The 13,860-nt window shown below is 37.2% G+C and overlaps 1 protein-coding gene across 4 annotated transcripts in view; it reads right to left on the minus strand.

Annotated features, from left to right (window-relative positions):
* Positions 1-13,860, minus strand: part of LOC127800417 (DNA polymerase epsilon catalytic subunit A-like) — a 68,456-nt gene that overhangs the window by 41,601 nt on the left and 12,995 nt on the right. For 2 of the 4 annotated variants that reach the window (XM_052335020.1, XM_052335011.1), the window contains exons 12-15: positions 10,679-10,843; positions 10,308-10,484; positions 942-1,055; positions 440-544 (exon numbers count right to left, since the gene is read on the minus strand). In XM_052335020.1, the coding sequence (XP_052190980.1) occupies positions 440-544; positions 942-1,055; positions 10,308-10,484; positions 10,679-10,843 (561 nt within the window). Of the gene's footprint in view, positions 1-439; positions 545-941; positions 1,056-10,307; positions 10,485-10,678; positions 10,844-13,286; positions 13,693-13,860 lie in introns of those variants that run through there. The other 2 variants (XM_052335028.1, XM_052335036.1) reach the window with 2 other exon arrangements.

Consider the following 13,860-nt stretch of genomic DNA (forward strand, 5'->3'; position numbering starts at 1 on the left):
TTAAGGTTACTTCTTTTTACTGCTTATAATGTCTGAACAAAAAATTAAATGCCAGTATTATAAATGTTGAAGAGTGCATATATACAGTAGCTGTAGGGTGCAAAGCGTGCATAAATAGTGTTCTGTCTCTTTCATAACTAACTATTAAAACAGACACACTATTCTCTCTCTCTTCTTTCTGTATTTTTCTCTCTTTCCCTTAAATTCTTCAAGAAATATTCATGATTCTAAAATGTACAAGTGTGGTGACTTGGGACAATATATTCCAATTGCACGCATTAAGTACTTAAACATAGTGGAAAAACAGTTTCAAATAAAATACCAACTTTAAAATCTTGGCTAGTTTAACAACAAAAAGCATGCAACTCTGTACCCCAAAACAGGTCAGCATAATGCAACCATCCACAATGTAGAAAAACATAAAAATAGATGTACATACCTGAAGCCTATTTGTCAAAATAATGTTTGGATACATTGCTGCCACATCTAGATGATAAATTAAGGGGGACTCTTCACGTATAGGCTCATCTCGTAAGTGTAAAAGCTGCAAGTTGGAAACGAAAGATCAACCCAAGACAAAAGCATGAATTTATTTATAAAGTTACAAGGTATGCTAAAATGTTCCAACCACTGGTTTGCAATCTTAGATGGGACATTGTCGGCAAGAAGTAACCATTAAGCAAGCACAAGAAGCTATGGAGAGGACAACAGTATGTGATTATATGAACAGTATAGCATAGAAAGGGCAGGGATTAACTTCAAAAGATTGTTTCGCAAATAGCTTTCATTATTACATATCTAAAAATAAGAACAATATGGTTATTAAAGTTCTCTACAACATCAATTTATTACTGACAGAGAATGACCAGAAGACATAAAGAGAAAGAAATTCATGGGCATAAAAAGATTAGTTTGGTTTTAGAATAGAAAGAGACGTGCACCTTTTCCATGATGGCATTCTTCACTTCATCATAATTTGACACTGACTCCAACTCCACCTTACCCTCTACTCTAATAGCATATTGTAGATCACGATCAAGGTTGTTGATCAGTTGCTGAAACAAAATGTGTTGTTTCTCACTTTCACTAGGAACTGTTTGTGAAGCTAAGCTTTCTAGAAGAAATTTAGCAGAAATATATAGGAGAAAAGTTACTGAAGAAAAAGAGTGTCAACCATAACTAGAAACTGTAGAATAATATAAACTATCAAGAAAAAGTTTAAACAGCAATCTATAGTAAAGCAGCAAATGATTAAGAAAGCAACCTAAAAGCATACACAAAGGAAGAGGTCCAAACTAGAAGAAGTTTCTTAATGGCATTTTATATAATATTAATAGTGTTAAAGAATTCAATTTTTAGTTCATATGCGACAGAGTCAGACAGGCAATAGAACATTTCGTAATCAATTGGCTAACACTATAATCAAATTTGCTTTCAGACTATAAACAAATTCATCCATGTTAAATCTTGCACTCTGAAACACTCTCGGATAGGGCTCACAGATGCAATTTTACACTGCACGGATGTTATAGAAACAAGAAACAGAATAATAGAAATGAAAACAAACAAGCAACCACTCACAATACACCGAGGTTTATCCTGGTTCAGATCATTACAAAGGTAATGACCCTACGTCCAGCCTTAAACCGAGAGCAATGACTTCACTAATCTTGAAAGAACAGTACACAGATTACACACGAGCGCACTCAATATATAGAGATTACAAAGACTATCAGAACTAGGCTTTCCTCTCTTTCTTTCTTTTTCACGAGTGCTCATATTTTCTGAATGAATGAAACACATGATTCAGCCCTCTATTTATAGACTATAGAAGCGGATTTTACAATGTAAAAAACAGTAGTTACAGCTGTAGTTATGGTTAGGATAGTTAGTTATCTGCAGAAATGTGATTAACCTAACTAACAACTAACCGACTTCTGACTGTCTCTTTTGGGCATGTTCAATGCAAACAAAATAACAATCCACATGTAGCATTAAGTGTTAACCATCATCATCATCAATTGACTAACACTAAAACCAAATTTGCTTTCAAATCTGCTTGCATGTTTCTGGTCTTCTCCTTTTCATTATCTATATAACATGTAAAGGTCAAAAGATTGTATACATAATTAAGTGAATCTAAAAATATACACTACTGGAAGAAGTAAAGGCATGTACAGTGTATGCCTTTATCAAGGGGAAACTATTATCCACTATTTTATGGCATGAAAAATTGAAATAAAAAAAAAAAGAGCAAAGAAAATAATGAAAGTGTAGCAGTGGCATTTAATAGACATTGCATGCAGAACACATTTAGGAAACCAACAGAAACCTGGCCTAAAACATCAACAGGCATATGCATTGCTAGAAAATAAATGAATTATTTTATTTGACTAGAACTTCATGAATGTCGCATTTAATAGAAATATTTGCACTAATAGATGGAGTGCATAGATACAACAAATGCTTTATGATTATTGAAGGAATGCATAAGAATTCTCTACTTGGATATTGTTCAGTAGAAGGTAGATCCTTTAAGAACCCATCAGGCGGGCCTCAAGCGCAAGGTGCAAGGGGCGCCAGCCCTACTCCTTAGACCCCCCAAGGTGAGGTGGCCTTACAAATAGGCATGCACCTCAGAAAAGGCAAGAGGCACGCCTCCATATCTTTAATATATTTTAAGAAAATAAAAAGTAAAAAACATGAAAAAACCCAACCCTAAATACCCGATGGAGACAGACCCAAAGCCCTAGAAGCCTCTCTTCCTTCTTACAATGCTAGAGAGCAGTTTACACTTCTTCTTCCGACAAGATTGGCCAACCAAAGCCCTAAATGTTGTGTTTACTTTTTTATGTTTCATTCGTCAAATTCATTTTGATAACAATGAGTGCAAGATTATTAACAAGAAGAAGAATGTGGTCATGGAAAAAATTGAAATGACCAAAAACAAGGTGTTTACACTTGCAATGTCATATTCTAATAACATGGATCTCAAGGGAGAAAGCATTGAGGAATCCCTACTTTGGCACTTGCGGTATGGACACCTACATCAGAGGGGACTTCAGCTTTTGCAGCAAAAGGAGATGGTGAAGGGACTTCCCCGAATTGAGCAGAAAAATCATGCATGTGAAGGCTGTATTTTTGGGAAAATGCATCATCTTCCATTTTGAAAAACAGCATGGAGAGCCAAAGCACTGCTGGAGTTAGTACATGCTGATATATTCGGCCCAACAAGAATCCCCTCTCTTGGTAATAAGAGATATTTCTTGTTGTTTGTTGATGATTATACTTGGATGATTTGGCTTTATTTTATCCATGCAAAATCAGATGCGGCTCTTGTAGAAAGGTAAAATGGATATAAAATAATGACCTTGAGGACTGATCAGGAGGGTGAGTTATACCACCCATTCATGGAGTATTGCAGGAAAGAGGGGATACAAAGGCAGCTTACAGTAAGCCACAACCCATAGCAGAATGGAGTGGCTGAAAGAAGGAATAGAACGATCGTGGAGATGGCTAGAAGCATGCTAAAAGGAAAAGGACTGCCTAACAGCTTATATCTTGAATCGTTCCCCTACAAAATCAGTCCAGAATAAAACTCCCTATAAAGCATGGAGTGGGAGAAAACCAAATGTAAGTAATTTGAAAGCATTTGGCTACCCTGCTTATTCTTTGAATAAATCTCCTAACAAGGATAAGTTTGATGAAAAAGGAGAAAAGTTGTTATTTGTTGGATATAGTGATGAATCCAAGGGATATAGATTGTTAAATCCCCAGACTAACAAGTTGATTGTTGCAAGAGAAGTTATATTTGATGAAATGGCAGTGTGGCAATGGAGTTCTAGCTCTCAAAACTCAATTAAAGTGACTGACTCTGGTCCTGCAGAAGGTACAGAGACTGAAGAGGCAGATCAGACACAAAATCCAGCAAATACAAAAGCTGGAAGTACTTCTACAAGACAACTTTCAGGTTCTGGAGCCACAAGTTCAGTAGAATCTTCATCTCTAGCCCCTAATTTAAGAAGATCAGGTAGAATTAGAAGACCTCCTGAAAGTTATGGTGATTTCAGGAGTTATTCAGACAATGAAAATGCAGAATTTGCTCTTTTTTCTTGTGAGCCACAGAAATTCAAAGAAGCAGTAAAAGAAGACAAGTGGCTGAAGGCAATGGATGAAGAGATTGTAATAATAGAAAAGAATAAAGCGAGACTTGTTGCAAAAGGGTATGTCCAGCAGCTCGGTGTGGATTTTAATGAAACTTTTGCACTAGTGGCACGCATTAAAACTATTAGAATGGTACTGGCCATAGCAGCCCAATTAGAGTTGCAGGTTTATCAGTTGGATGTGAAGTCATATTTCCTTAATGGAGAGCTTGAAGAGGAAGTCTATGTGGAGCAGTCTCCAGGCTATGAGCTGAAGGGTAAAGAAGAAAAAGTTTACAGGCTGAGGAAGGCTTTATATGGCCTTGAACAAGCCCCTAGAGCCTGGAACAGCAGGATAGATTCCTATTTTCAGCAAAGTGGTTTCCATCGAAGTCCGAATGGGCCATCACTTTATGTGAAATGGAGTGGACAGAATTTTATGGTGATATGTTTATATGTAGATGATCTGATCTACATGGGAAATAACCTGAAGTTACTTGCTGATTTTAAGCAATCAATGATGCATGAATTCGAAATGATTGACTTGGGTGTTATGAAGTATTTTCTTGGCATACAGGTGAAGCAAGGAAAAGGGGAAATTTTCATTTCCCAAGAAAAATACATCCTTGATATTCTGAGAAAGTTTCAGATGCTGAATTCGAAATCTGTATCCACTCCTATGGCATTGAATGAGAAGCTGAAGGTTGATGATGGGTCCAAGAAGGTAGATGAAGGGTTGTATAGAAGTCTGATTGGTTCCTTGTTATATTTGACCCACACTAGGCCAGATATTATGCAGGCCGTAAGTGCTATCCAGATTCATGAGTAGCCCGAACACATTGCATTATTCTGCAGCGAAAAGGGTGCTGAGACATCTTAATGGAACCAAGAAACTTGGACTCAGGTATAATAAAGAATCAGAGTATTTTTTAAATGGATTCATTGACAGTGACTGGGCTGGATCCTTGGAAGATAGAAAGAGCACTTCAGCTTTTGTGTTTCTTTTGGAGAGTAACATTATTCCGTGGAGTTCAAGGAAGCAACAAACTGTTGCATTATCATCAGCAGAGGCCGAGTATACTGCAGCTACGGAAGCAGCTTGTGAAGTTGTTTGGTTGAGGAAATTGCTTGCTGACCTAGGCTAGAAGCAAAGAGGTGTGTACAAGTTGTTGCGATAATATGTTTGCTATTGCTATGACAAAAAATCATGTTTTTCACGCCAAGACTAAGCATATTGAACTCAGACATCACTACATTCGAGATTTAGTACAAAAGGGTGAAATTCAATTGAAGTTTGTGAGTACAAATGAGCAGCCAGCAGACATGCTCACCAAGGCAATCAATTCAGAAAAGTTCAAGAAGTTCAAAGCTCAATTGAAAATCACAAATTAAGAGGGGAACTTGTGAGATAATTTATGATTTTTAGCATATCAAGGAGCATCTAAAGTGGTTTCTATAAGCATTTAAATACATGGCATTTAAAGTATTATGAATGGCTTTATAATAATCTTTTTGTTTTCCAATATAGCATTTATAACATTAATTCTCTAGGAGTCTTTTTGTATTCCAAAGTTGTTGCAAATGCCTTGATTGGCCTTTATGGTTGTTTGGCTCTATATAAAGAGAAAAGAAATTAGAAGCCATATTAAATTTAGTAAAAAAAAAAAGGCTGCAGCTCTACAATATTATCCAGCATTTGTGGTTCTCTCAAAAGTTTTATTTTTAAAAACCATTATACTTTTGCATGTACCAACACATTCATGTGCTTGGTTTACTCATGGAGGGGAGTTGCCTGTGCATCTGTGAATGGGGAGTGTTTTTGAAAATATAAAAAAATAACTCATGCTATTTCTTCAAGCTCATCCTTTTAGAGCCAATGTCATGTTTGCACATTTATCTTGATGAAAAGCTCATTCTTGGTTAGTAATGGTGGGTCTTCTTTTGTCAAAGATGGAATAGAGTCAATCTACTACAAAGACTAATTGAAGGAAAATATAGGACTGAGAATAAGGAGCAATATAGATTGGGGCTTGCAAAGGCATTCATTAGAGGGTATGGGAGGACTTCCTGCAAGCTCATTTCCTTCATGGTTGGTGATGGTAGCAAAGTAAGATTTTGTATGGATATTGGTAATGGTATAGGCATAAAACTTTGACGGAATTTTTTCTAGATCATTTTGGATAGTCATGGATGAAGATGTTTTGGCAAGAGTTGAAGTAAGAGCTTCAAGGTGCAAGAAAGAAAATATGAGAAAGAAGAAAGATCTCGTTGAAGGACTTTACTAAATAAAATGAAAATCAATATAGAGATGAAGGTATAGCTGAGTATTTATACTTAGCTATCCTTAGTAACAAATAGTTGTTGCAAGTTGCAACAACCAACTAACCGCCTAACTAATCCAATCCTCACTTATAACATCACAACATAAAACATAACAATTACAATTTAAATAATCCAATACAATTATAACACAACATAAGGAAGTACACGACAACTAATCAACATTATTTCCTTCTACATTCCCCCTCAAATCAGACTCCATGGTAGAGGAATAAGACTTGAGCTTTAGGTTGTTTGTAGTGACAATAGGATTATGGTGCATAGGTGATAGCTTGAGACCAAGCTTGTCACATAAGAATAAAACTTAACCCTTGGTAATCCTTTACTGAAAATATCAGCCACCTGATGAAGAGTAGGGACATCTGATTTCAACCTCACCATTCTCTACCTTCTCCCGAACAAGATGCACATCAATCTCAATGTGCTTAGTGCGAGAATGAAAGACTGGATTTTTAGCTATGCTTTTGGTTGCTAGATTATCACACCATATAACTGGAGTATGAGCACATGGATAACCTAACTTAGAAAACAGAGACTTGAGCCACAAAACCTCAGTCACACCCTGTGCTATAGCTCTATATTTGACTTTTCCAATAGATCTGGCCACCACATACTATTTCCTGGAGCCCCAAACCAATAAATTATTACCAAGAAAGACACAACCCATTGGTAAACCTCCTAGTGACCTTATAGCTAGCATGATCAGCATCTGTGTAAATGGTTACAGGCAAATCACTAGGAGAATGAGCAAATAACAAACCTAGACCAATAGTTCCCTTAACATACCTAAGCAACCATTTGCAAGCTAACCAATGCTGTAGTTTTGAAGAAGACAAAAACTGACTCAACTTATTTACCACAAAAGCTATATCTGGCTGAGTATATGTCAAATATTGGAGAGAACCAATGATGGTTCTATAGAGGGATGGATTAGAAAAGAGATCACCCTCATCAGTCAAAGAAGTTCCCAGATTTATAGGTTTAGCACAGGGCTTGCAGCCTTGCACTGCTGCGTTTTTCAATAGATCTAAGGTATACTTGGATTGTGTAAGATATATGCCATTGGGATTTCTATAAGCTTCAAACCCTAGGAAGTAATTATTGATCCTAGTGTTTTGAGAGCAAAATGAGTACCTTACTAACATTAGTATCTCTAGGGGAAGGTGGGGGAAAGGACCTTAATGGACGAGAGTTAGATAATTGTGTAGACATTCGATGAACAAGAGGGGCTTTAAGGTATTTTTCTATTGACAAGGCTTTATGATTAGCTTCCTCTACAATCTCAAGTGAGTACAACATAATCTCTTTTTGGATGTCCATCCTCAATCCATTTATAAACACTTGCATTGTAAGGAAAGAATCCTCATTTAAATCACATCAAATGAGAATATTTTCAAATTGGGTCAAGTATTTAGTTACACTTAAAAATTTGATTGTTTTAGGTTTCACAGTGGTTGTAACTGACCCTTATGGAAGGAGGGTAGGTATGTCTCTTTCAACTTTTGCTTCATGACAACCTATTGGGTAATGAGAGGCTCACCTAATCTCTCAAAATTACATTGAACATTTTGTCAATATTTCTCTGTAGAACCAGTCAATTTCATTTTCGCGAAATGAACTCTCTCAATATTAGTCATGTTATACCAAGTGAAGTAATCTTCCATGTCATCTAACCAATCTAAAAACACATTAAGGTCTAATCTACAGTCATACTCTTGAACATCCACTTTCACATTCCTATTGTTTTCTCTATTGTCTTCCTGTCTATTCCTATGGGGAAAAGGTGATTGCACATATTTGTCACGAGATGAACCCAGCTTGCTCCAATTTTTAATTTCTTCATAGCTGTAATTTCTGTTATTTCTTACTGCTGTAATTCTTAGTTATCTAGCTGCCATTTTTGTTGAGAATTAGTTTGATCTTAGGGCCCACATGTAATGGGGCGAATAGGACAAAAATGTTGGTTGCAACCGCAAGAGGGAATGGGATCTGCTGTAGCAGACCTATCCTACCTCCGGTTAGTGTATATCCTCTCCAAGGCTCTCTGGAGAGACTATCAAGAAATAGAATTTGAATTTCTTCCTACTTCTAACCTTCCTCTATATTTCTCTCTGTTCTCCTTCTCTTTTCTCTTCCTTCCGCCCCTACTTGTTCTATTCTTGCTCTTCTTTTATTCTCTTCGGAATTAGTAAACCAGCTTCTCACAACCAGGCTGTGACAATATTCTCTTTTTAAGATTCCTTTTGTAATGTGTGTCGATTCTAGGATTGCCACCTATAGGTTCTTTGAAGTTTAGATGCTTGTGGTCATACCTAGGTGCTTCAAGATGTGCATTCCTATCATAGGGTTGCCTAGGTTCCAAAGGAGCCAATGTCTCATGTGAGTGAGGAATCTTATTGGAAGCAATGTATATCTCCGGGGTATTGAGTGCACCGTGTATAGACTCATTAGAAAGACCGGGGGGGGGGGGGGGCGCTCTACAAAATAATCTCCTATCTTTTGCTTACCTAGTATTTTGAGGACTTGTGCTATCTACTCAGTAAGTGTTCCCACGTATTTGAAAGACTCTCGAGATTTTTCATTTTGATTTTAATGGATTTTATGGAATTGTATAATTATTGAAGGTTAGTTGGTGTAGTGGAAGAAGGTTGTTCAAGTTTGTTAGTGCCATGGGCAACTAAACAAATAGTAGCAGGAGAAGGCCAAGGAGTGATGCAATAGGTTAAGTGGATGTTGAGAAGAATCTAATTGCAACTTAAATGCAGATAAGAAACCTACTAGGATGCACAAATAGGACTAAGAAATTTGAATTAAATGACAATATTAATAACAAAAAATAATACTTGAGATGCAACAAATAGGGTAAGGATTTTTTTTTTTTTTTTTTTTTTTTTGGGTTTCTCTCTCTCTCTCCCATGGTTTTTTTTGGTTGGTTGTGAAAGAATGTTAAATGGATCTAAAACAATTTACTGATGATACCTAATAAATAAATGTTAATCAAATTTTCAAAGTAAAGAGTATACCTTACCAAAGGAAAGTGGAAGTTGGGTTGATGGTGTAAAGGGGAATGAAGCTTGTAGGTATTTGAATTGGGTTGGATAAAGGCTTGTTGGTTGTTGGGTTTGGGAATAGTAGGGTCCAAGTTAGGTCTCAGGTCAATGAGTAATTTGGGTTGTGGTTTTGGGTTTTTTTTTTTTTAAATGGCTTGGGTCAATAGGTAATGGATCTTCAAATCAGGTTAGGGTTAGGTTTACAGTGTAGCAACGAGAGGGAGCAATGAAGGTGTGGTAGTTTAAATCCTACTGGGGTGCTGTTATTGGCAGCGATTGGGGCAATGCTTTTGATGATTGGAAGTTGTGACCATAGTTATTAAAGGCGCAAAGGGGTCTTGGAGCCCGAGGTGCGAGGCGGACCACGAAAAAAATATTGTTGTTGCTTGACTCTATTAGTGATGCACTACGCTGAGTCTAGATGGGGCTCTCGCTGCCTCAACAGGCGAGGGTCAAGGGGGTAGCTTCCCCTGTGAGGGCTTGGGGTGGAGCCCCTGAAACCTAAACAGAAGTTCAGGAGAGTATGTTGATATGCTGAAAATCATAAATTATCTCACAGAATGCATAGCAAGTACAATAGGTACCAGTCAAGTCAGGTTTTGAATACAATACCTCTTTCTGTTCTAACATCTTATCCAAAAACTGGGTACATGAAAAAACTAGGATGAAGGAGAATGCATTTTAAGGTCTAATATCATAAAACTAAACGGTTTGAAAGAACCAAAGGAACTTTGCTCAGATAGTACTGAATGCATGAAAGAAGAGAGCAGCATACCTCATAAGCAGATGGGTCAAGCTTAAAACTAGTTGGAAGATCAGATCTGAAAACACCACTTTCTAGGCATTCCACGTGACCACCTATATATGTTTCACTCTCCAAAAGGCGATTATTATAGAACTTCTCTGGATCAGATTGGTGTTTATTAGGACAAACAACATTTGCTTTAAAGGCCTGCAAATAATACATAAACAAGGCTATAATTGGCAGAAATATATTGAAAAGAATCTAAGGGTGTAATGGAATTCAAACCATCAAAAATTCAGAGGCAAAAAAATAGAAACTCAAAAACAGAAAGTTCATTAGAATACAAAGGAAAAGAAAGTGGACAGTTTCAAAATGTTGTATCCACGTTGCCAAGAACCCACCTGGACCATAAGAAGCATCTCACAAAGGGTTCCACTTCCTTTTCGCAAAACCTCATCTGGGGGCATGGGTATAATAGTTGCAAGCGAGAAAATAAAGGGATGGACATAGGTCATATACAAGTAATAAGTTGAGACAGCATCAGAAACAGAGTAGGAGGCCATCATCTGAAGCAACAAGTAAACAAAGAGAATACGGTGTTAGAAACATTCACACCAAGGTTATATAGAAAAGGTTATAAAAAATTTGCACTCACTTATTTCATACGGAAAGAATAACAAGGCTCATTATCATCCAAAAAACAATAAACTATGTGGATACAGAACTGCCTTCCTGAGGCCATTAACTTGACACAAGTTAGCAGCCAGAATGGTAATGTAAGGGTATGTAATTCTAGACATACCAGCACCATTGAGGATTTACTAAAGGCCAAACGTTAAGAATTACAGTACCACTCCCATACTCCATGTATAGAGCTTGGCTGTCCTGACCCTCTCCATAGGAGTTGTGATGGGATCAATCCTTCTATAATAGGTCTGAAACCTTAGCATAATGATCTATGGTGTTGAGACTAACATGCATAAATTTACCAAAATACCCAAACTGGCTTTTGATATTCTGAGATCCTAGAAATCCAAATTATTCCAAAAATTTAACCAAATGTTTTATTGATTTAATTTCTTTTCTGAAATCTTCTCTCTCCATCTCTGGGAAGCCCATGTCATCCAAGCAGTGAGTTTAACCAGCTGCCCCTGCCAATAGGGCAAGCATGTGCACAAAAGCTGCCACATACTGTGCATGTGCATGCCATCACACAAGGCTGCTTGGCCGGCATTCAACCTGAGTGCGCAGCAGGCTACATCAATATTCAAAGTACATGATCTGCACATTTACTAGTGTGTTTCTCCTCAAATATTTGCACACTTCCTTATTTCACATGCACTTATTTCACCCAAGTCACTTTCCAGAAATAGGGCAAAATGCCTGATCCCGTTGCCTCCCTCCAATCTGCTCGCACATGATGCTATGCTATAACTCAACTCTCGATCATCCCTACAATCTGCTAGTGCGTTTGTGATCAAACTTGGCATGCCTAATAGTGCTTTTATATTTCTCAGTATGCCCACTTGAAATCCTAGAACAGACTTATCTATCTTATCAATGCATCCCTAGGAAGCAGCTGCAGCCTGCCTGGTGCTGCCCACGTTGGACACATGTTGAATACACCTCTTAACTCCTACATGATTTACACCAAATTTTGCACTATTACACTAAGCCAAGCCGGCCCTAAGCTACAACCCCAGGGGCATTAGAATAAAATAACCGAAAACTCAGGAAAATTAATTCACAAAATCTCAAATGCTCAGTAATAATTTTTAATTTTCCCATACTGCTAGGGGTCACTTGGCAACACATTCCTTAACCAAATGCCAATAAACCTCTAGAAGATTTCACCATTCCTACTTGGTCAAATTCAATTTTAATGACTATCAAGAGTGAAATTTTTCAGCAAGATTGAACCTAATTACATTACAAACCATAAACATGATACAAAATGATATATCAATATTACATAATGCAAAATACAACCAAAACCCAAATTGTTCTACATGTTCGTAGCTGGATCCTCTCGCTTCTCGAGCTTTCCTTGCATTTTCCTTGAACCTGCTACATCTACATATATATATATATATATATACATAGTTTTGTACAATAAATAACAATTTCAGGGTAAGCTAGACAGTTCTAAAAACATCTTGCATGCTAGAGAATGACATGAATAGCATTTAAACATATAATGCAACCAACCACTTTAGATTGCAAGCTAACATGCTTTTCAAAGAAATTCCATCTAGCAGATGCATGGCCATATTTTCACATACAAAGTACATGCAATCATCCAATTCATGTCACAAACAATGCAAGAAAAGGTAAATTGCAATAACTACCCCTGCTCTTTGCTTTAATTGCAAAAACTACCCCTCACAGTCTGAAAATAGCAACGGCCTCCCCTACAATTTAAAAATAACATAATATGACCAAAATACCCCTATCTTCTTTCTTGTCACTTTCTCCCTCATATGTCCCAGATTCAATAAAAAAGAGAAAAACTAATGGCGGTTGGCAATAATGTCTGAGAGCTGACTACCCAACTACCTACGTTCAAGAGATGGAACCCAAATCATTGTTGCCACCACCAATATCATTGTTGCCAAAGAAGACGATCAACACTACCACCACAATCAAGCTGAAAGTTCAAACCCAAAATTCATAACGGGTTTCTAGGTTCGAATCAAAGATCGAAGAATTAATTCAAAGCTAAATTTTTTGGGTTTGAACTTGCAAACCCAAACCCAAAACCCATAATGGATTTTTGGCTTTGAGTTGAAGAATTGATCTTCCCTCCAAACCTAGAATGGAACCCAGTGGTTTAAAGAGAAAGAGATAGATGCAATAGGATTTCTTAACAACCGAAAATTATTATCTATTTTTGGCAAAGAGAAAGAAAGGCAAAAGGATTTCTCAAGAAACGTAATCGAAAGAGATGGAGATATGAGGGAGAAAGTGACAAGTAATTCTCTTTGTGTGTGTGTGTCGAAAGAGAATTACTTGTATTTGAAGATGCATCGCCATTGTCGACTACATCTCGTCCCACATCAAACCATGGGATAATGTGAGATGAAAACTAGTCATTGATGGGGAAACCCCACAACCAATAGGGTCATCAACAAAAGGGCTTCCCCATTGCAATGTGTTAGGGCAATGGGGTAACATCATTGTCAACCTCAATCCTTATGACCTATTTGTACAGAGATCAACATCACCCTTTGTCCCTGCATCGTCTCCTCTGCAACATTGGCCGACTGTGAAAAAAGTGGTTGGCGATCAACAGTTTCACGAGAGAGAGAGAGAGACATCAGTTTAGCCTACTGACTAATCATAGAGGTAAGAGATAGGAGAACTGAAAGAGTCATTAGAGAGAGAAACGAGTGTATTTTTGGTATCTAGAAAAATATAACAGTGGTAAGTTAACAGCAGGAGGGAATTGCAACATAGTATTAAAAGTCAAGGATAGTCTTCGTAGTTTTTCAAATGTCAAGGGTACTTGTTGCAATTACCCTAAACCTCAGGGGTACTGTGTGCATTTCCATACAAAAAATAATACTCATATCCCCTACCTAAA

This window comes from Diospyros lotus, chromosome 1, assembly GCF_014633365.1.
Source record: "Diospyros lotus cultivar Yz01 chromosome 1, ASM1463336v1, whole genome shotgun sequence".
In the NCBI taxonomy this organism is placed as follows: domain Eukaryota; kingdom Viridiplantae; phylum Streptophyta; class Magnoliopsida; order Ericales; family Ebenaceae; genus Diospyros; species Diospyros lotus.